Source organism: Saimiri boliviensis, chromosome 2 (assembly GCF_048565385.1).
Source record: "Saimiri boliviensis isolate mSaiBol1 chromosome 2, mSaiBol1.pri, whole genome shotgun sequence".
Classification (NCBI taxonomy): domain Eukaryota; kingdom Metazoa; phylum Chordata; class Mammalia; order Primates; family Cebidae; genus Saimiri; species Saimiri boliviensis.
Window position 1 is genome coordinate 25,911,349 of NC_133450.1, and position 22,706 is coordinate 25,934,054.

General features: G+C 42.2%; 1 protein-coding gene across 1 annotated transcript in view; it reads left to right on the plus strand.

The window, feature by feature from the left end:
• The first annotated feature begins 5,502 nt into the window (after positions 1–5,502).
• SNW1 (SNW domain containing 1) overlaps positions 5,503–22,706 on the plus strand; it is a 47,751-nt gene continuing 30,547 nt past the window's right edge. Inside the window, exons 1-3 of the mRNA XM_003924606.4 lie at positions 5,503–5,586; positions 11,186–11,339; positions 15,860–16,021. Of these exons, the coding sequence (XP_003924655.3) occupies positions 5,573–5,586; positions 11,186–11,339; positions 15,860–16,021 (330 nt within the window). The 5' untranslated portion in view covers positions 5,503–5,572. The remainder of the gene's footprint in view (positions 5,587–11,185; positions 11,340–15,859; positions 16,022–22,706) is intronic.

A 22,706-nucleotide genomic window follows, 5' to 3' on the forward strand; every position in this document is an offset into this window, starting at 1 on the left:
GGCTTAAACAATTGTTAACATTTTGCTATATATGCTTTCTCTTTCATGTTGTCTCATACTCTCACTATAAACACACACACACACACACACACACACACACACACACACACACTTTTTGTTGTTGAGATGAACTATTTGAAAGTAAGTTTTTGCTTTAAGTGGGATAAACTACAGGATAAAAAAGAAAGTAAGTTGAGGCTGAGCATGGTAGCTCATGCCTGTAATCCCAGCACTTTGGGAGGCCAAGGCAGGTAGATCACTTGAGGTCAGGAGTTCAAGACCAGCCTGGCCAACATGGTAAAACCCCATCTCTACTAAAACTGCAAAAATTAGCCAGGCATGGTGGTGGGCGCCTGTAATCCCAGATACTTGGGAGGCTGAGGCAGGGGAATCACTTGAACCCAGGAGGCAAAGGTTGTAGTGAGCCAAGATTGTGCCACTGCACTCCAGCCTGGGTGACAAAAGCAAAACTGTCTCAAAACAAATAAACAAACAGAAAAGAATAAGAAAGTTGGCACATATCATCCCCAAACCCCCTGACATGCATCTCCTAAGAATAAGGACATTCTTCTACTTAACCACAATGTCATTAATACTCCTAAGAAAATTAGCAAAAATTCTATAATGTAGTGTATTACCACTCCCTCTGCAACTTTCTCCAACTGTCCCAAGAATATCTTTTATAGTTTTCCCCAACTGAACCAGAATCCCATCAAGGTTGACTAATTTTATGTGGCATGCCTCTTCAATCTGTTTTCAACTATTCTATTGACATCCATTCCATGACATTGACATTTTACAGAGTCTCGGCCAGTTGTCTTGTAGAATGTCTCACATTCTGGATTTTTCTGATTGTTTCCTCATGGTTTTAAACTTTTTACTCTATCCCCTGAATTTCTTGTGAACTAGAAGTTAGGCCTGGTTTGATCAGAAAATTGGGGAACTCCTGGCCAGGTGCAGTGGCTCACGCCTGTAATCCCAGCACTTTTGGGAGGTCAAGGTATGCGGATCACTTGAAGCCAGGAGTTCGAGATTAGTCTGGACAACATAGTGAAACCTCGTCTCTACTAAAAATACAAAAATTAGCCAGGCATGTTGGCACGTGCCTATAATCCCAGCTACTCAGGAAGCTGAGGCAGGAGAATCGCTTGAACCAGAGAGGCATAAGTTGCAGTAAGCCGAGATCATGCCACTGCACTCCACGCTGGGCAATGGAGGAAGATTCATCTCAAAAAAAACAAAAGAAAGAAAGAAAACTGAAAAATTGGGGAACTTCCTATTAGAAGCACCTAGTGTCAGATTGTTCCAGTTAGTGAAGCGAAAGTGACGACAGCCAAATCTCTCCATCATAAACATAAATTATTTCTTTCGAAGTTCCTAAGTAATCATTGGCTCTAGCCTTTTTAACTATACTTTAACACAAACCAAGATTTTAATTAAAAAAAAATTTAAACATTGAGAGGGCATATAAAACATATCTAAAAAGTATGAACAGTGAGATAGGGCAGCTCTGCTTTTTACCAGAGAATGCCTTAATAACTAAAGCATAATGGCATCAGAGCATAAAATACTGGCATTGAAATCAATTTAAACATACATCCTATAGTAGAAAATAATGTTAGTTGGACGGTACCCTAGAAGTAAAATTGAGTTCAACTGCCTCACTTTGCAGATGCAAAACCTGAAGCTTAATCAATTTTGTTAAGGCCAATTCATTAAGGCCAGAAAGCAGAAGTAATTTTTGAGTGCTTACTCTATACTGGGCATTGTTCTAAGCACTTCACATGAGTAACTCATTTAATCCTCCCAATAGCTTTACGAGGATAGGTTATACATTCCATGCCCCCATCCCCTGCCAGTCCTATTTTTTACCAATGAGAAAACTGAGACAGAGAGAAGTTAAGTGACTTATCCAGGATCCACACCTCATAAATTAGGGAGCTAGGATCAGAAGCCAGGGAAATTGACTCCAAAATCTGTGTTTAGCCTTACAAGCTATGTTACTTGTGGCTACATGGCCACAGCTAGTTAGGAATCAAATTAGGCTCTAGGTTCTCTAAGAACAATTCTACTCTCTATCCAGAATTCTAAAACCGGAGTGAATTGACAGGTTCTTGCAACCTGGCACAGTACTGATTTCAGCTTGCACTGGGCTCTCTATATGAGCAGGCAGCTGCTAATTACCTATGAAAATGAAGGATGGGCCGGGCGTGGTGGCTCAAGCCTGTAATCCCAGCACTTTGGGAGGCTGAGGCGGGTGGATCACGAGGTCAAGAGATCGAGACCATCCTGGTCAACATGGTGAAACCCCATCTCTACTAAAAATACAAAACATTAGCTGGGCATGGTGGCACATGCCTGTAATCCCAGCTACTCAGGAGCCTGAGGCAGGAGAATTGCTTGAACCAAGGAGGCGGAGGTTGCGGTGAGCCGAGATCGCGCCATTGCACTCCAGCCTGGGTAACAAGAGCGAAACTCCGTCTCAAAAAAAAAAAAAGAAAATGAAGGATGGATAGGCACTGAAGATTCAGCATAGCTGAACACCAAACCCCCTCCCCGACAAAACCAATAAAAGCACTTGGCCTTTGGGTATAATACTGTATCACGTTTGCAGCAGATTTGTTTCTTAACTATGTTTTGATAGGATTGCTATTAAAGTCAGTTTCTATTCTTTATACAACCTCAAAACAGCAAGGGATCATGACTGGTGGAAATGCCTTGCATGATATGCCTCTGTGGAAAATGAGAGTGGACTGCAAAAGCTCTTCTCCACCCCGTTCTTTCAATCCTGCATCCCAGGTCTTGGTCTGTGTCTTACTGATTTCCCATGTTAATTATTTTAACCTTGTTCTCAGTGGCCTCCTTTGCCTCTCATTGCCATAGAAACCCATTCTATTGTAAGAATTGTCTTTCTTGCCCGTTCCTTTGACCCAGGCCCTCTACTTAAGTCCTCCTTCAGTTCCAAATCACCTGCTGAATTAAATCTAAGCTCCTTGATCTTGGCTTCCAGGATGTTCTATAATTCGCTCCTCTTTTTTTCTCCTTTTAGAAATAATACATTCCTGGAGTGGAGGTTAAAGTAGATCACTGTCAACCAAAATATTAACTGTAATAACTAACATATTTACATAGAACTTTAGAGTTAAGTAAAAACCTATCCACCTACATCACCTCATTTAAGGCTCACACTCTTCTATATTATGTATAATTATTTTACATTTACATAAATATAGATAGATAAAGCAGATAACATGATTATCGTTTTAAGTTTGATAAAATTGGGGCCCAAAGAAATTAAATGACTTGCCCTATAAGAATTTATTGGAGCTGAAGCTACATCCTTTTTCCGTTTTTTTTCTTTTTGAGATGGAGTTTCACTCTTGTTGCCCAGGCTGGAGTGCAATAGCCCGATCTCCACTGCAAACTTCCACCTCTCAGGTTCAAGCAATTCTCCTGCCTCGGGCTCAACAGTAGCTGGGATTACAGGCATGCAGCACCATGACGGCCAATTTTGTATTTTCAGTAGAGACAGGGGTTTCTCCATGTTGGTCAGGTTGGTCTTGAACTCCCGACCTCAGGTAATCCGCCCGCCTCAGCCTCCCAAAGTGCTGAGATTACAGGCCGAAGCCACCATGTGCGGCCGAAGCTACATCTTAAAATCTAATATTCGGGCTCCCAGGCCATGTATGTTATACTACACAATGTGATTAATAATCCTGTATTTACCAAAACAATTTTTTTTTACATCCTGTAGCAGGCAGAATTCTAAGACATCCAAGATCTCCTTCTGACTCCACCCCCACAGTACATGACATACATAATCCATGGGGCGGTGACTATGAAGAGAGATCACTCCCCTGATTCTGTTATGCAGTGTAGCAGAGTTGATCTTTTTTTTTTTTTTTTTTTAAGACGGGGTTTCACCATGTTGGTCAGGCTGGTCTTGAACTCCCAACCTCAGGTGATCCTCCCGCCTTGGCCTCCAAAGTGCTTGGATTACAGGCATGAGCCACCACGTCCGGCCTTTTTTTTTTTTTTTTTAATTTTTAATTTTTTATTTTTATTATTATTTTTTTTTTAGATGGAGTTTCGCTCTTGCTACCCAGGCTGGAGTGCAATGGCGCGATCTCGGCTCACCGAAACCTCCGCCGCCTGGGTTCAGGCAATTCTCCTGCCTCAGCCTCCTGAGTAGCTGGGATTACAGGCACACGCCACCATGCCCAGCTAATTTTTTGTATTTTTTAGTAGAGACGGGGTTTCACCATGTTGACCAGGATGGTCTCGATCTCTTAACCTCGTGATCCACCCGCCTCGGCCTCCCAAAGTGCTGGGATTACAGGCTTGAGCCACCGCGCCCGGCCTGCCTTTTTTTTTTTTTTTTTTTTTTTTTTTTTCCACAGACTGGAGTGCAATGGTGCAATCTCCACCTCTTGGGTTCAAGCAATCCTTGTATCTCAGCCTCCCGAGTAGCTGGGAAAACAGGAGCACACCATCACACCCAGCTAATTTGTTGTATTTGTAGTAGAGACGGGGTTTTATCATGTTGCCCAGGCTGGTCTCAAACTCCTGATCTCAGGCAATCCGCCTGCCTCAGTCTCCCCAAGTGCTAGGACTACCGGCGTGAGCCACCGCGCCCGACCAAGAGCTGATTCTAAAATCCGGAGATTATCCAGGTGGGCCTGATCTAATCACACAAGTCCTTTCAAAGCAGAGCATTTTTCTCCAACGGTGGCAGGAGAAGAGTCAGAAAGGTGTGCTTCAGCTGGCCCGGAAGAAAGTAAACATCCATGTAGTAAACTACCGATAGGGCTCAAGCGGGATGGACTTCAGAGCGACCCCTAGGAGCTGAGGTTGGCCACCACTAACAGCACACAACAGGCAACTCAGTCCCACGACCGCCGTGATCTGAATTCTGCCTAAAAGAATGAGTTAGGAAATGGATTTTTCTCCAGAGCCTCCGATGCGATTTCGGCCTTGTCTTACCCTGGGCAGAGAACCCAGACACCCAGTAAATTACCAAGGATTACAAAGTGTCTCCCGAGGAGAGTGGTTTTTGTTTTTTTGGTTTTTTTGCGGGGGGCGGAGGTGGGAGGATACGGCTTAAAGAAAAGTTTTTAGTGTGAATGTTTTCAGAGAGTCCAAGAACTCTCCCTTAGCCAGTCTCACTATTTCCTATCCTTTTAAAAGCCCTATCACCCTTTCACTTAAAGCAACTGTCCCCGGGAAGCTTTTCTATTTTGTACGCCTTCTAGGGGGAATGGGACTGAGTAGGGAATGAAATAAAGCGGCCTATAAGGCATCTCACTGTATCTTTTGCCTAGGGAACGCCCTATCATGTCATAGCATATAAACCATCGAGTTATGCATTTGCTGCTAGCTGAAGAGATTATTCCTTGACAATCGTTCGGTCAGAATAGGAACGAATGGTACTCCTGTTCCGAGAACTACAAATCCCAGAAGGCCGTTCGGCTAGAGCGCCTGCGCATCGCGCACCCCTTCCTTTTGCGCTTTTCTTCATCTGGAAAGACCCGCCCCGCGGTGCTGTCGCTCGCGCTGGAAGAAGCGGAAGAAGATGGCGCTCACCAGGTGGGTTGTTGATTGGGGTCCTCGATACGGAAGGGTCTGGGAGTACCAGTCCTTTTCATTACTTTTCCCATAACCTCCGGGCGGTGACCTGACCCGGGGCACAGAATGACGTGGGCCAAGACTACGGCTAGGCCCTCCCGCTGGCCGCGGCTACGACTAGGCCTAGTGAAAGCTGGGGTCTTTGAGCGGTTTCCCCGGTTTAGTTCACCCCCTCACCAAGGCCGAAAGCCGCGGCGTGGCCTCAGACGCTGAGGAGCGCGTTTTTCGCGTAAGCGTCTGGCGGGGAGTGGACAGCGCTCCCTCAGGTCCGCGGCTTGGGCGAACGAGATGGGGTTAGGTTCGGCAGTGGCTTCTTCGGGCGGAGTGAAGCGCGCGGGCGGCGACTGCGCGGCTTTCCGGCCGTTTGCCTGGGGTGGTCTCTCTCCTTTCGCTGTCCGTTCGGTGTCCCGAAATAAGGATTCCTGGCAAAAAGGGGCCCGGAGCTGAACAGAGATTTAAATGAGCCACAGGAGTGGCCGCTGTCTGCGGATATGCACCGCTGCTCCGCACTTCAACTTTGGATCTTAGAATTTCTTCCATAGATAGAACCGCCTCGGAGTTTTGCTGTTTTCGGTTGCCTTAGTAACCGTTGGTAAAGTGCTCCCCGCCTTTAAGAAAAAGATGCTTTTCAGTGGCAGCGTCCGAGAAGTTACGCAGCTCCTACTAGTCCCCAACCTGGCTGCCCCATCTTAAGTGGAAAAACTTTCCATGCGAACTCAGCAGGAAAAGTCTAGTGTTCAGGAAGGTTGTAGGGGACGTAGTCATTTTAGGACATCAGCTTGAGCCCTCTTAACACCCTTCATTCCCCTCACCCATGTTTTTTTTCCTGGCTGATGACAGTATGAATCCAAAAAATGCTTTAATCAAAAACTTATTTTGGGAATTACTGTTGGTGCTTTGCTCTGTCCTGGGGTTTGCGTATACAGAAGGAAATCTGTCCGTGGCTACGGGGAAGATGGGGTGCAAGGCATACGGACATGAAACAGTTACGGAACACAAAATGTATATTTGTGTAATACTAACCTGAATGCAAAAAGAATTAGATGGAATAAGTTATGTGGGCTAGAGAGTTTTCTTCCCCCCTCCTTTCCAAAATTTTCTTTTGCTTTATTTTTTTTTTAAATTTTGTTTATTTTTTGAGATGGGGTCTCACTGTGTTGGCCAGATTGGTCTTGAACCCTTGGCCTCAAGAAGTTCTCCTGTCTTGGCCTCCCAAAGTGCTAGGATTGCAGGCATGAGTCACCATGCCCGGTGTCTGAATTTTTTTTTTTTTTTTTTTTTTTTTTTTTTTTTTTGAGACGGAGTTTTGCTGTTGTTACCCAGACTGGAGTGCAATGGCACGCTCTCGGCTCACCGCAACCTCCGCGTCCTGGGTTCAAGCAATTCTCCTGCCTCAGCCTCCCGAGTAGCTGGGACTACAGGCATGCACCACCACGCCTGGCTAATTTTTGTATTTTTAGTAGAAACGGGGTTTCACCTTGTTGACCAAGATGGTCTTGATCTCTTGACCTCGTGATCCACCCACCTCGGCCTCCTAAAGTGCTAGGATTATAGGCGTGAGCCACTGCGCCCGGCCTGAAATACTTTTCAATAAAAAAATTAGAAATGAGGTCTCACTACGTTGGCCAGGGTGGTCTCCAACTTTTGACCTCCAGCAATCTTCTCATCAGAACCTCCCAAAGGGCTGGGATTCAGGCATGCGTTACCATGCCCAGCCAAGAGTTTTCTTTAGTGAAAGTTACAGGCAGCAAACATTTGACTGCCCCCCCACCCAGGTGTGAGGCACTGTATCAAAGACTAGTAAAGTTATGAGGGGAGACTTTGTGGAAAAGGTGGAATTTGAAATGGACACAGGAAAAATTTCTAGAGATGTCATGGGTATTTTTTATTTATTTTATTTTTTGATACAGGGTCTCACTCTTGCCCAGGCTATAGTGAAGTGGCCCAATCACAACTCATTGCAGCCTCAACCTCCCAAGGCTCAGGTGGTCCTCCTGCCTCAGTGCCCCTGAGTAGCTGGGACTATAGACCCTTGCCATGATGCCCAGCTAATTTTTCTATTTTTAGTAGAGGTGGGGTTTTGCCATGTTGCCCAGCCTGGTCTTGAACTCCTGGGCTCAAGGGATCCACCCATCTCAACCTCCCGAAGTGTTGGCATTACTGATGTGAGCCACCACACCTGGCCTGTCATGGGTATTGTGTGCTTAAAATTACAATGGCAGAATGCAGTCTTTAAATGGCTAGTCTTGGGGACTCCAGAGCTTTCAATACCTACCATCTAGTGTTCATCACTATTCTTTGTAATATCCTTTAAAACAGTAAACGAATTTCCCTGAGTTCTGTGAGCTGCCCTAGCAAATTAGTTGAACCCAAGGATGAGGTCATGGGATCCTGGTGTGTAGTCAGTTGGCCAGTGGCCCGAACCTACTATTGGCATCTGAAATAAGGGCAGTCTTGTGGACTGAGCCCTCAACCTGTGACATCTGACACTGTCTCCAGGTAGATAACATCAAAGTTGAATTGAATTAGAGGATACTTAGCTGGTGTCTAGTAGAGAATTGATAGCTTCCTTAATATGTAGGGAAAAACTGTCACACATCTGGTATCAGAAGTGTTGTATGTTGTTGATTATTGAGTGAAAGAATAGAAACTGAGTTTATTTTAACATTCGGTCTACATGGAGTTTACATTCTAATGGGACAGAAAGACTGTATGAGTAAAATCAATAATGCAATTTCAGGTAATACATGCTAGGAGTAAGATAAAGATAAAGGGTTAGAGAGTGACTCAAGTTTGGGGTGAAGTGGCTATTTTGGGCAAGATGGTCAGAAAACAGCTCTAGAGAGAGGTAACTGATCAGAGACATGAGTGCTAAGATGCAAGCTGTTGAAAGATCTGGAGCTACTCTAGGTGCACTGCCTTTGGGATAGCCCTGCTCTGCAAGGAGCATCAAAAAAGAAAAGATCTGGAAATCTGGAGAAGAATTTTCTAAAAAGCATACAAAAATTTGTTTTTGGGTTTGTTTGTTTGTTTGTTTTGTAGGTGAAGTCTCTCTCACCTAGGCTGGAGTGCAGTGGAGCAATCTCTACTCACTGCAAACTCCACCACATGGGTTTAAGTGATTCTCCTGCCTCAGCTTGGATTACAGGTGTCTGCCACCATGCCTGGCTAATTTTGTATTTTTAGTAGAGATGGGTTTTCACTATGTTGGCATAGCTGGTCTGGAACTTCTGGCTTCAAGTGATCTGCCTGCATTAGCCTCCCAAAGTGTTGGGATTACAGGCATGAGCCACTGCGCCCAGCCGGAAAAATTGTGATTGATTGGTAGATAGATGATATGTAGAAGATAGATTGATAGATAGATTTTGTGGCAGAAGGCATAGCCAGTATAAAGATCATGAAATGGCTTGTTTATGGAAAGATAAGTTTGCAGTGGCATGAAAATGGTGAGTGCCAGGGGAAGCATGTATTTATTTCTCCTATAAACACTTAAGGAGCCCCAGCTGTGAGCTAGAAATCCTGGAGCATTAGGGATGAAAGAAGCATAAGGGATGATTCCTGCAGAGGTACTCAGTCTAGTGAAAGCAGAATAGGTAAATGAGTAGATAATTGCAATAGTTAGATATTCTAGTAGTGGTATATAGAGGGTTTTGGGGGATCATAGAGACAGATAGTTAACCTAAACCGGAAGAGTTATGGAACAGCCCTAAAACAGTCAAACATACAGAATCTGTATTGAACAGTATTTAGATACTATGCTAACTGGTTCATGTATTTTTCTCATTTAATACTTACAAGAGCCGGGCGCGGTGGCTCAAGCCTGTAATCCCAGCACTTTGGGAGGCTGAGGCGGGTGGATCACAAGGTCAAGAGATCAAGACCATCCTGGTCAACATGGTGAAACCCCGTCTCTACTAAAAATACAAAAAATTAGCTGGGCATGGTGGCGCATGCCTGTAATCCCAGCTACTCAGGAGGCTGAGGCAGGAGAATTGCCTGAACCCAGGAGGTGGAGGTTGCGGTGAGCCGAGATCGTGCCATTGCACTCCAGCCTGGGTAACAAGAGTGAAACTCTGTCTCAGGAAAAAAAAAAAAAAAAAGAAATACTTACAAGAACCTTATGAAGTAGATACTTTTATGAACTATTATTACAGATGAGAAAACAGATTCAGTTCTAATCCTAGTTCTTTTGTATTTATACCAAAGTAGTTCAAAGAAAAGAGCATAAGGATAAAAATGTTAAAAATAAGGAGTAGCCAGACATAGTGGCTCATGCTGCCAGCAATCCCAGTACTTTGGGAGGCCGAGGCTGATGGATCACTTGAGGCCAGGAGTTTGAGACCAGCCTGACCAACGTGGGCCAACATCTCTGCTAAACAATAGAGACAGTAGAGACAACCCTGTCTCTACTAAAAATAGAAAAATTAGGGGTGTGGTGGCATGTACCTGTAATCCCAGCTACTCGAGAGGTTGAGACATGAGAATCACGTGAACCCAGGAGACAGAGGTTTCAGTGAGCCAGGATCGCGTCACTGCACTCTAGGCTGGGCAACAGAGCGAGACTCTGTCTCCAAAAAAAGGAGTATAGGAATAAAAACCTGTACACTGCAGTTTAACTCTGGATTATTAGGAATTTTTACTTGCTTGTTATAAGAAATATGGAAACAGACCAGGCATGGTGGCTCACACCTGTAATCATAGCATTTTGGGAGGCCGGGTTGGGCAGATCACCTGAAGTCAGGAGTTCAAGACCAACCTGGCCAACATGGCAAAACCCTGTCTCTACTAAAAATACAAAAATTAGCCATGTGTGGTGATGCACATCTGTAATCCCAGCTACTTGGGAGGCTGAGGCAGGAAAATCGCTTGAACCTGGGAGGTGGAGGCTGCAGCAAGCTGAGATCGCGCCACTGCACTATAGCCTGGGTGACACAGAGAAACTCTGTCTCAGGGGAAAAAAAAAAAAATATATATATATATATATATATATATATATATATATGGAAGCATGGCCAGGTATGGTGGCTCAAGCCTGTAATCCCAGCACTTTGGCAGGCTGAAGGGGGCAGGTCAGTTGAGTTCAGGAGTTCGAGACCAGCCTGGCCAACGTGGTGAAACCCCACCTCTATGAAAATTTCAAAAGTTAGCTGGGTGTGGTGGTGGGCGTCTATAGTCCCAGCTACTTGGGAGGCTGAGGCAGAAGAATCACTTGAACCCAGGAGGCAGAGGTTGCAGTGAGCAGAGATGGCACCACTGCACTCCAGCCTGGGCAACAGAGTGAGACTCTGTCTCCAAAAAAAAAAGGAAATATGGAAGCATAAATGCTTGAGTTTGTCTGTTATGTGAAATACCTGTTAATTTTTGTTTCTGGACATCATTTGCTTTAGTCATAAAATAAAATGACTAGTATTGAGTACTGCCATAAATTATTGAAAAGTATGCTCTTTTGCTGAAAAGGAAAACCATTATAGGAAAAATTGTCTCTGATGGCCAAGTTGCAGAGGTTAGACTAAACATAAGAGTTTTTAAAATTTCTGACTTTTATTATCTTTGCTTATAGCTTTTTACCTGCACCTACTCAGCTATCTCAGGACCAGCTCGAGGCTGAAGAAAAGGCAAGATCCCAGAGATCACGGCAGACCTCATTGGTCTCCTCGCGAAGAGAGCCTCCCCCGTACGGATATCGGAAAGGCTGGATACCTCGGTTATTAGAGGTACATATGGATCTTAAATTTAGATTTATTAAATTGTGCTGAAATTTATTATAGCACACTATAACATAAATTTAAATGTTAGAACCTCTGATTATGAATGTCAGTGTGATAGAAATTCTGGTTATGAGCTCTCAAGATGTGTATTTCCCTCAGAAGATATATCATATTCTTTTTGCCTATTATCTATCACTGCTTTGTGGTCACTAGAGAATTGTACCATTTGTCTATTCCTATATCAAACTATTAAACGTTTACAAGAAAACTAACATTTCATTAATCCAGGAATTGTAGCATATAGAAAATAATCGAAAGTAAAAGATAAGAGAGATGAAAGTGGATTTCATGTTTGGTCTGTTCCTCCTTCCCTCCAGTAATACCACATAACCCTGAAGAGACAACTTTCCTTCGCGAAAAACTCCAGTAGCACTTCCTTTGCTCATTTCTTTCTCATCACTTGTTTTCTCATTTTTAATTTGAGAATGTTAATATATATCTGATACATAGATTAAATATATTTTTAGGGGTATAAGACACAATTTGGTTGATTTGAAGGCAATAAGGGAGAGGGAACCATCTGGCTTCTCCATCTAGCTTGTTGCCAAAGAACAAACTTCTGCTGGGTGCAGTGGCTCACGCCTGTAATGCCAGTACTTTGGGAGAGTGAGGCAGCAAATCACCTGAGGTTGGGAGTTTGAGACCAACCTGACCAACATGGAAAACCTCCTCTACTAAAAATACAAAGTTAGCTAGGCCTGGTGGCGTGTGCCTGTAATCCCAGCTACTAGGAGGCTGAGGCAGGAGAATCGCTTGAACCCAGGAGGCAGAGATTACAATGAGCAGAGATTGTGCTATTGCACTCTAGCCTGGGCAACAAAAGCAAAATTCTGTCTCAAAAAAAAGAAAAAGAACAAGCTTCCTTGGCAGCACCTATTATAATTACTCAAAATACTTCACATTAATTAATTAATTAATTATATTTATTTATTTTTTTGTGGGGGAAGGATGGAGTCTTGCTCTGTTGCCCAAGTCAGAATGCAGTGGCATGATCTTGACTCACTGCAACCTCTGCCTCCCAGGTTCAAGCGATTCTCCTGTGTCAGCCTCCTGAGTAACTGGGATTACAGGCACGTGCCACCATGCCTGGCTAATTTTTTGTATTATTTTGTAGAGACAGTTTCACCCTGTTGGCCAGGCTGTTCTCAAACTCCTGACCTCAGGTGATCCACCTGCCTCAGCCTTGAAAAGTGCTGGGATTACAGGCATGAGCTACTGTGCCCTGCCTACATTAATTTAATACATACTCCTTTGCCTGATTATAGGATAGCCTTCCCATTCTTTTTTTCTTTTTTCTTTTTTTTTTTTTGAGACGGAGTTTCGCTCTTGTTACCCAGGCTGGAGTGCAATGGCGCGATCTCGGCTCACCGCGACCTCCGCCTCCTAGGTTCAGGCAATTCTCCTGTCTCAGCCTCCTGAGCAGCTGGGATTACAGGCGGGCACCAACATGCCCAGCTAATTTTTTGTATTTTTAGTAGAGACGGGGTTTCACCTTGTTGACCAGAATGGTCTCAATCTCTTGACCTTGTGATCCACCCGCCTCGGCCTCCCAAAGTGCTGGGATTACAGGCTTGAGCCACCGCGCCCGGCAGCCTTCCCATTCTTGACCACTTTCTTAACTAGGGAGAAAAGCAAACATTTGAGACCAATATTTTGCCTCCTCAAGACCTCCTCCACTTTAATCAAGCCTTTTTCTTCTTTCTCTCCCAGTATTATTCTGATTCCTGCCTATTTTGCTTCCTAATGTCCCAAGGAATGTACTTACCCTATTAAAAATCTGAAGTGCCTATGCCATTCCTAGTTCTTGTCATTTTATCACTTTTCTTCTTCTTTTTTTTTTTTTTTTTTGAGACGAAGGCTTGCTCTGTCACCCAGACTAAAGTTTAGGGGTGCGATCTTGGCTCACTGCAACCTCCTCCTGGGTTCAAGCGATTCTCCTGCCTCAGCCTCCCAAGTAGCTGGGTATAGTTACATGTCATCATACCTGGCTAATTGTGTTTTCAGTAGAGGCAGAGTTCTGCCATGTTGACCAGGCTAGTCTCAGACTCCTAACCTCAAGTGATCTTCCTGCCTTGGCCTTCGGAAGTGCTGGGATTATAGGTGTGAGCCACCACACCCAGCCACCACCCCATAACTTTTTTTCTGTCCTTAGTAGTTACGATTTTTACTTTACAAATATGAAGGGCTCCACCTTTTTTCACATGCCTTCAATTAGTGATCATAGTATTCATTGAATTGAAAGTTGTAGCTTAGAGCCCTACCAGAAGCCATCTGTATTCTCAATCTCTTCCATGTGTCATTCCCCTGGCTACCAGACTCTATTTTTATTAGAGTTTATAAGAGGAACACGCAACTAGATCATATCTTGTCCTGAGTATTCCAAAAAAACCACATGTGGGTTTCTTTGTTGCTTTTTTGTCAACTCTTTTTCTGGTCCTTATGAATGCTGGTGTGTGAAGGCCAATCATATCGCAGTTATTAAGGGATTTTTGTCCTTTTGTTTTCTCTGATTGTGTAATTTGTGGGAGGCAGAGAAAGTGGGAGGCAGAGCAAGATGAAAGATCATCAAGGAGTCTTATCTGGGGTGAAAAAGTAGTGATCGGCATCATCTTATAGAGGAGTTGAGTGTCTCTGTTGAGACATTATAAATATTTGATCTGTCAGTAGATTGCACAATGGGGGTAACAGGCATCATCTTAAATAGAATGGAAGAAATCTCCTCCATGCATTTCAGCATTATGATACTAGATTGTTTTTAGCTTTTTAGATTCTTACTTGACTATCAGTCATTTTGTATATCCTGGTAGAACAGAACAGTTTATTTGAAAATCAAGCTGAAATGGCCAGCTAATCTGGAAATGCTATGGATGCTTCTTGAGGGGAGTGAATGTTCTGTGGAAGAAGGCATTTTGTTCTAGTTTTCAATGTAAAAGCTGTGATTTTTCTGGCAAGCTTAATGACCACATAATGCTACATCTACAGTTCTGAAGTGCTTATTATAGTTGAAAAACTCTAGCAAATCCAGGCATGTGTCAGATTGATGGCCTGGGTACGGGAAGCACTTTTCTTAGGAATGCTTTAACTCTTTCTCGTTTACAAGAAAATGTCTCTCAGCTTTATTCTCTTGGTTTTCAAAAACTGCAAACATCTCTTTAGCAAATAACTATATTGTGCTTAGGAACTCAGATCTTAGATCTAATGGAGTATTTCTTAAAGAGGTCTTGTAAAAGTGAATATTTGCTTTTTTTTTCATCAAGCCCATTCTAAATGATTAATTTTAATTTGTGTTTTCTATCATTTCTTAGTAGTACTCATTTGGCTGTTTTGAGCTCAAAGAAAGGTATTTCGCAGTAGTAGAAAATACAAACCTTTTTGGAGTCTCAGAAGATCTGGGTTCAAGTCCTGCATATGCTACCTGTGAGAGCTCAGGAAAACCGCTGAATTTTTCTAAATCTGAACATTTCCATGTAAAATACAAGGATGTTAAAGAGTTACAAAGATTAACTAAGATACAAGTATGAATCATGTTTAAAGTGTACTAAGCAAATACTAAATTTTTTAAAACTACTTAAAAATTATACTTGATCCTCATGTTTATTTGATAAACTTGTTAAAATGTTTCATCAGCAAACTTTATTTAGCTTGTTCTGCTTTAGCAGTCTCAGTTTTCTCTCCTAAATAATTATATATAATCACTAGTAGAAACGTAGTAAATTCATTCCTGGATCCTTCCTATTGTATTCATTTGCTTCTCACATAACAATGAATAAATGGTATCATGTTAATAAAATCTAATTCCAAGAAAAAAATCCTTTCTATTTATGCCCTAAGTATAGCTTTACCTGTTCCTCACTAAAATATTATATATATGCTATAATATATACATATATATTTTGCTTTGTCCCAATCATTTTGCTTAGTTTCTTTCTGTATATGTAAAATCCACATTTTCTTGCCATAGCCTGTAAGTTCTTTCATGATTTGGTGTTTTTCACTCATGTTACTTGTGCCTCAAGCTCTGCTGTCCTCAGTAAGCTGTTAGCCCCACTGAATTCTCATTTCCTAAAATATGCCAAGCTCATTCTTGCAGTACGCCCTTCACATTGGCTATTTGCTGTGTCTAGAAAGTGTTTCCCTCGTGTATATATATGTATATGTATCTTCCCATGGCGGCTTTCTCATCATTCAGGCTTTAGTTCACGTTGCTTCTTCACAAAGGCTGTCCCAACCACCCTATCAAAAGTAGCCCCTTTTCCCAGTCTTTGTATTACCTTCATGGTACTTATCACAAACCAAAGATTGTGTTTTTTTATATCTTTGCCTACTAGAATGTAAACTCCACAACAGACCTCTGCTGTATCTCTAACATCTAGCATACTAAGGCCTCGATAATTATTTGCTGAATGAATGTATTTTGAATGTCAAATGACAATTAACTGTTTTATTTAACTACTTCTAATGTATAGGATTTTGGAGATGGAGGTGCTTTTCCAGAGATCCATGTGGCTCAGTATCCACTGGATATGGGACGAAAGAAAAAAATGTCGAATGCACTGGCCATTCAGGTGGATTCTGAAGGAAAAATTAAATATGATGCAATCGCTCGACAAGGACAGTCGAAAGACAAGGTACTCCTCTCATGTTTTCTCTTAATGATAAATATTTTAGGAAAAATTTTTAATTTTGTGGACATGATAAATTTCTTGCTGTTCGAGTTATGTTAAAAGTAGCAATGTCTGAGCATGGTGGCTTGTACGTATATGCCCAGCTACTTGGGAGAGGCAGGAGGTTTGATTTAGCCCAAGAGTTTGAGGATGCAGTGAGCCACTGTACTCTTTTGGGGTGACAGAGCAAAACCCTGTTTTTGAGGGTGGAAAAAAAGTACATTTTAATGCAGTAAATTTTTTAAAATCTGCAATCCCAAAGCCTTACCATCAACTTGTAATTTTTCCTATAGTTTCTTCTAATTTTTCCTATAGTCTTCTGGTTTCCTCCACGTACTGAGAGTACTTAGGTATTTATTTTAATAGTTCATTTGAATATAATAAATTACACAGACTTCTTTTGCCCTAGATTAAGTACAAAACTAGCATTTGCTATCCAGATTTAGGATGGCCCTGCTACTAAGTAATCCATAGGCCAAAAATAAAATTTGCTTAAAATAATGTCATCACAGAACAGCTACACTCAGGGCCAAGGAACTATTTTTAAGAAGACCTAGTTTTTTTTTCTTGTAAATAAATACTCAAGATAGAAGTAAAAGATTTCTTTAGAACTGATGATGTTTGGAAAAATACTTGAGAGCTTTGAGTACCTATCATTTGCCTCTCTCTCCACTGACCAAACTTTTTCAATTTACCCTCTAAAATAGCACTAACAACCCATCCTTTGCTTCTGCATCGTGGCTGCTGAGCTTTTGGGGAAAACAATTATGCAATCTGCAGATTTATATCTCCTTTTTCAGCTCAGCTCCCTTGGTACTCCCACCAAACTTTTAATTCTTACTGCTTTTATACTGTCTCATCCTTAGTGAGTGACTCCCCCCATCTCTTTGAATATAAAGACTATTGGAAGAAAATTGTCAGTTTTCTTTATCCTGCACTTGTTTTTCTTTTCCTTTTAATTTTGTTTCTGCATGAAATGCTTTCTTCTGTCTAAGTGTAATCTTTTTTATTTTATTTCATTTTATTTTTATTTTTTTAATAAAATAAAGATGGGGTTTCACCATGTTGGTCAGGCTGGTCTTGAACTCCCGACCTCAGGTGATTCGCCTGCCTTGGCCTCCAAAGTGCTTGGATTACAGGCGTGAGCCATCACGCCCAGCCTATTTTATTTTTTATTTGTTTTTTGTTTGTTTGTTTTGTTGGTTTTTTTTTCTTTTTTTGAGACAGAGTCTTGTTCTGTTGCCCAGGCTGGAGTGCAGTGGCACGATCACTGCTCACTGAAGCCTCAACCTTCTGGGCTCAAACAATCCTCCCACCTTAGCCTCTCAAGTAGCTGAGACCACAGGTGTGCACTACCATGCCCATCTAATTTATTATTTTTTGTAGAGGTGGGATCTCCCTGTGTTGCTCAAGCTGATCTTGAACTTCTAAGCTCAAGCAATCCTCCTGCCTCCGCCTCCCAAAGTGCTGGGATCATGGGCATGAGCCACTGCACCTGAATCTATACCTAATCTTGCCATATATATTCTGGATCTCAATCCCTTCCCTCTTCCTCTATAAAACTTACCTACTAGTCATTCTTTTCAACAGTTCTACACCTCTCCTCTTGTATTGGCTCTTTCCTGTTAGCAGTTGAATGTGCTTGTTTTTCTTGTCATTTGTTTGTTTATTCTTTTTTAGATTATAGTGTCATGGCACCCTCATAGCTCATTGCAACCTTGAACTCTTGGGCTGAGGTGATTCTCCTACCTCAGCCTCCTGAGTAGCTGAGACTATGGGCATGCACCACCATGCCCAGCTGATTTTTTAATTTTTAGTAGAGAAGAGGTCTCGCTGTTTTGCCCAGGGTGGTCATGAACTCCTGGACTCAAACAGTCCTCCCTCCTCAGCCTTCCAAAGTACTGGGATTATAGATGTGAGCTGCCATACCTGGCCTTGTTTTCTGCTTTCTTTTTCCTTCATAACAACCACCTCAGCAAAGCCATAACTTTGCTAAACAAATGATCATGGCTTTTATTTTATTTTATTTATTTGAGATTGGTTCTTCCTCTGTCACCCAAGCTAGAGTACTATGGTGGGATCATGGCTCACTGCAGCCTTGACCTCCAGTGCTCAAGCAATCCTCTTACCTCTGTCTCCTAAGTAACTGAGACTGCAGGCATACACCACCATGCCTGGCTTTTTTTTTTTTTTTTTTTGTAGAGACAGGGTCTCCCTATATTGCCCAGGCTGGTTTTGAACTCCTCGGCCCAAGCAGTTTTCCTGCCTCAGCCCCTGCAGAGTGCTGAGATTACAGGCTTGAAGCCGCCTGGCCTTTCTTATCTTTTGAAAGATAGGCTTTTCCCCGAGTACCTATTCTCAGTGTTCCCGCTAGCTGCCACTTAATTTTTACCTAATTTTCTTCACTTTTTTTTTTCAGGCTTCTGGTAGGAGTTGTTTTGCCCTCTCTACCTCTTCACTTTCCTTTCACTCTTCAGTTCACTGCAAAATGACCTCACCTAAACCAGTTTGATGAGGTGCTCTCTGGCAAAAGTCTCTTAACACTTTTTTTTTTTTTTTTTTTTTGAGACAGAGTTTCGCCCTTGTTACCCAGGCTGGAGTGCAATGGCATGATCTCGGCTCACCGCAACCTCCGCCTCCTGGGCTCAGGCAATTCTCCTGCCTCAGCCTCCTAAGTAGCTGGGATTACAGGCACGCGCCACCACGCCCAGCTAGTTTTTTGTATTTTTAGTAGAGACGGGGTTTCACTATGTTGACCAGGATGGTCTCGATCTCTCGACCTCGTGATCCACCCGCCTCGGCCTCCCAAAGTGCTGGGATTACAGGCTTGAGCCACCGCGCCCGGCTTTTTTTTTTTTTTTATAACACATTGTCTTTACAAATTTTTTTTTCTCACTCTGTGAGGCTAACCAAAGAACACAGCATATTCTCTTTAATGTAATTTATTTGCCGTTCATATGCTGATGACTGTTGAATCTGTGTTTCCAGCCCAGTATTCTCTACTGCACTTTAGGTCCTTATATCTTCCTGGCTACAAGGGCAAGTGTATCTAGATCTCCCTGAAGTACTACTTAATCAAATCCAAACCTAAATACATAATTTTCCACTTAATCTACCTGCTATTTCTCTAACTCTGTAAGTGGTAGTGATATTTTCCTAATTGTTTATGCTGAAAGCCTGGGAGTCATTTTTCCTTTTTATTATACTGATTTTTAAAAATTACACAAATAATATATTGTCATGGTAAAAGATGCCATAGGCATATATCATAAGTATATACAGTCCTGCCCACTTTTCTCCTGCTTTACTTCCCAGAGGTAACTGCTGTTACTACAGTGATGTATATAATGCCAAATTTTTATTATGGATTTAGATATTTAAGTATATCCTCATTTTACATATACATACACACTTACAAACTTTTGTTTACACAAATGGAATTTTAATGCCCATAACTTCCTTTGACTTGCTTTTTTTAAAAAAATATATTTGACAATTTTTGTTAGTACATATAGGTCTCCATTTTTTAAATTAATCTATATAGGATTCCATGGTGTGGATATCTGCTGGTTTTGTTAAGCATTGGTGGCTTTTAGTTTTACAAACAGAAGTATATTCAAGATCCACATACAAACATCTTTTTGAACATGAGTATTGGTTTAAAATTCTTAGATGTGGACTTACTGGCTCAAAGGATATTCAAATTTCACGTGTGACACATACTGCCATTATGTTCTCTTTGCTTAGTAATCATTCTAGTTCTTGTTTCCCTCATACCTTCCATCTATTTAGTCACTGTGAACAATCTTATTTCCTTAACAGTTCTCAAATATATTCCCCTCTCTAGTACTTAGTGCAGGCCATTGCTGGCCTGAACAAACAAATGCATCCATGTCTGTTTATCTTTCTCTCTCACTGTATGTATACACAGGTATGCAGAGCTAAAATCTTTCTGTGGCTTCCATGGTCTGTAGGGTAAGGACTAAGCTGCTATGGCATGCCTGACCCCTTACTCACTTTTCTAGCCTAGCCTCAGCTCTCATGAACAGAATACTGAAATCAAAAAATAAACAGTTCAGTTTTAGCCATTCTATTTTCACTATAAAATAAATACCAGTATAGGTGTTTGTTTGTTTGTTTTTGAGACAGAGTCTTACTCTGTCACCCAGGCTGGGGTGCAGTGGCACAATAACGACACAATGCAGTCTTGAATTCTTGAGCTCAAGTGATCCTCCCACCCCAGTCTTCTGAGTAATTGGGACTACAGGTACACACCACCACACGCCTGGCTAATTTTTGTATTTTTTGTAATGACGGGGTTTCACTGTGTTGCCCAGGCTGGTCTTGAACTCCTGAGCTCAAGTGATCTGCCTGCCTTGGCCTCCCAGAGTGTTGGGATTACATTTGTGTGCCACCGTACCCAGCCAAGGTGGTTGTTAAGGAGATAAAAACTTTCTTTTTTTTTTTCTTTTTTTCTGAGAGAAAGTCTCACTTTGTTACCCAGGCTGGAGTGCAGCAAGGTGATCTCGACCTCCCAAGTTCAAGCAATTCTCCTGCTTCAGCCTTCTGAGTAGCTGAGCTTACAGGTGCCTGCCACCAGGCCTGGCTAATTTTTGTATTTTTAGTACAGACGCGGTTTCACCATGTTGGTTAGACTCGTCTCAAACTCCTGACCTCAAGCAGTCCACTTGCCTTGGCTTCCCCAAGTGCTGGGATTACAGGCATGAGACACTGTGTCTGGCCAAGAAGAAAAAACTTTCTTTCCTCCCCCCACCATTTTTTTTTTTTAAGAAAAAGCTTTCAAACATTCCCTGTAAATGTTTGCCATGAGGAACTACTTGTAGTTCCCCTAATGTAATGCTTTCTCTCTTTAGACTTTCCATGGATATCCTCCTTTTCCTAGAAAGCTCTACCCTTATTCGTCGTCTGACTTAATTCTATTGCTTTCCATTCTTAGCTCACTCTTCACTATTCCAGGGTGTTATCCTGGACCTTCCCTGGCTAGAGTGAGTGTCCCTCTTTTCTGCTCCCAGTGTTTATCGTAGCAATCATCACCTTTTGTTGTAATTATCTGTTCACTCATAATCTATATCATTTGACTATAAATTTTTTTTTTTTTTTTTTTGAGACGGAGTTTCACTCTTTGTTACTCAGGCTAGAGTGCAATGGCATGATCTCAGCTCACCGCAACCTCTGCCGCCTGGGTTCAGGCAATTCTCCTGCCTCAGCCTCCCGAGTAGCTGGGACTACAGGCGTGCGCCACCATGCCCAGCTAATTTTTATATTTTTAGTAGAGACGGGGTTTCACCATGTTGACCAGGATGGTCTCGATTTCTTGACCTCATGATCCACCCGCCTCAGCCTCCCAAAGTGCTGGGATTACAGGCATGAGTCACCGCGCCCAACCGACTATAATGTTTTTAAGGGCAGGGATTATATATTTATATTTTCCTCTTTGATGCCTTACATACTGCCTGAAAGCTTCAGACATAGGCATCCACCAGTGTTTGTTCGGTGAATAATAGTGGTTTTCATTGTGTAACACAAAACCACTCCTTCTGAAGCCAGTGAGGAAGTATAGTCCACTCCTGCAAAAGGAAAATTCGGTCCCTATACATGGAGAACATATGCTGGGAATTTAACCCTGTATCATGGAGGCCTTCACTTGACTCCAGCTGTCTTTGTTTTGGTGCATCTCTCCTTGGGGGTAATCACTCTTCTTTATTGGTACGTGCTACTTCTCTAGTCCCATTTGGCAGGAAAAACAACATCTAAGGGCAATAATTTGGAGTTGGCAGGTTGTGTTATTTAAATGAAATACAGCTTTAGTCCGTTTTGCATTATATTTCAAGACTGGAAACCAAGAGTTTTATCTGATTTCTAGGGAATGATACTTAAATCACAATCTATATTTTGATTATTTTGTATTCAAAATAGAGTAGAACTGTTCAAACTGAACTGTTTATTTTTGGATTTTAGTATCTTGGCCGAATAAGATCTCTAAAGCATTGTTCCTTCTTTTTTCTTTTTCTTTTTGAGACCGAGTCTTGCTCTGTTGCCCAGACTGGTGTGCAATGGGGCAATCTTGGCTGACTGCAACCTCTGCCTCCCAGGTTTAAGTGATTCTTCTGACTCAGCCTCCCACGTAGCTGGGATTATAGGTGCACACCACCATGCCCAGCTAATTTTTTTTGTATTTTTAATAGAGACAGGGTTTCACCATGTTGGCCAGACAGGCTGGTGTCAAACTCCTAACTTCAGGTGATCCACCTGCCTCAGCCTCCCAAAGTGCTGGGATTACAGGCATGAGCCACTGTGCCTGGCCAGATCGTTCCTTTTGTCTATAATGCAGCCACTAGAAATGAATACCAAACTGGTACCACTCTCAGGTTTATATCTTTTTGTTGTTGTTGTTGTTGTTTTCTAGAAGTGGATAGATTCATGCATGAAGTTTTGGAATGCATTGAATAATTCAACATTAATTGAGTAACTATTGGCATTATGGGAGCACTTCTTGATTGTTTGAGAATGTCTTCAGCATTGTACAGTGTTTAGCCTAAGTGGCACTACCTATGAATGCCAGTAGTATCCCCATCCCACCCCCATTGTCTTAACCAGAAACACCTCACACATTTATGGAGGCACTGGG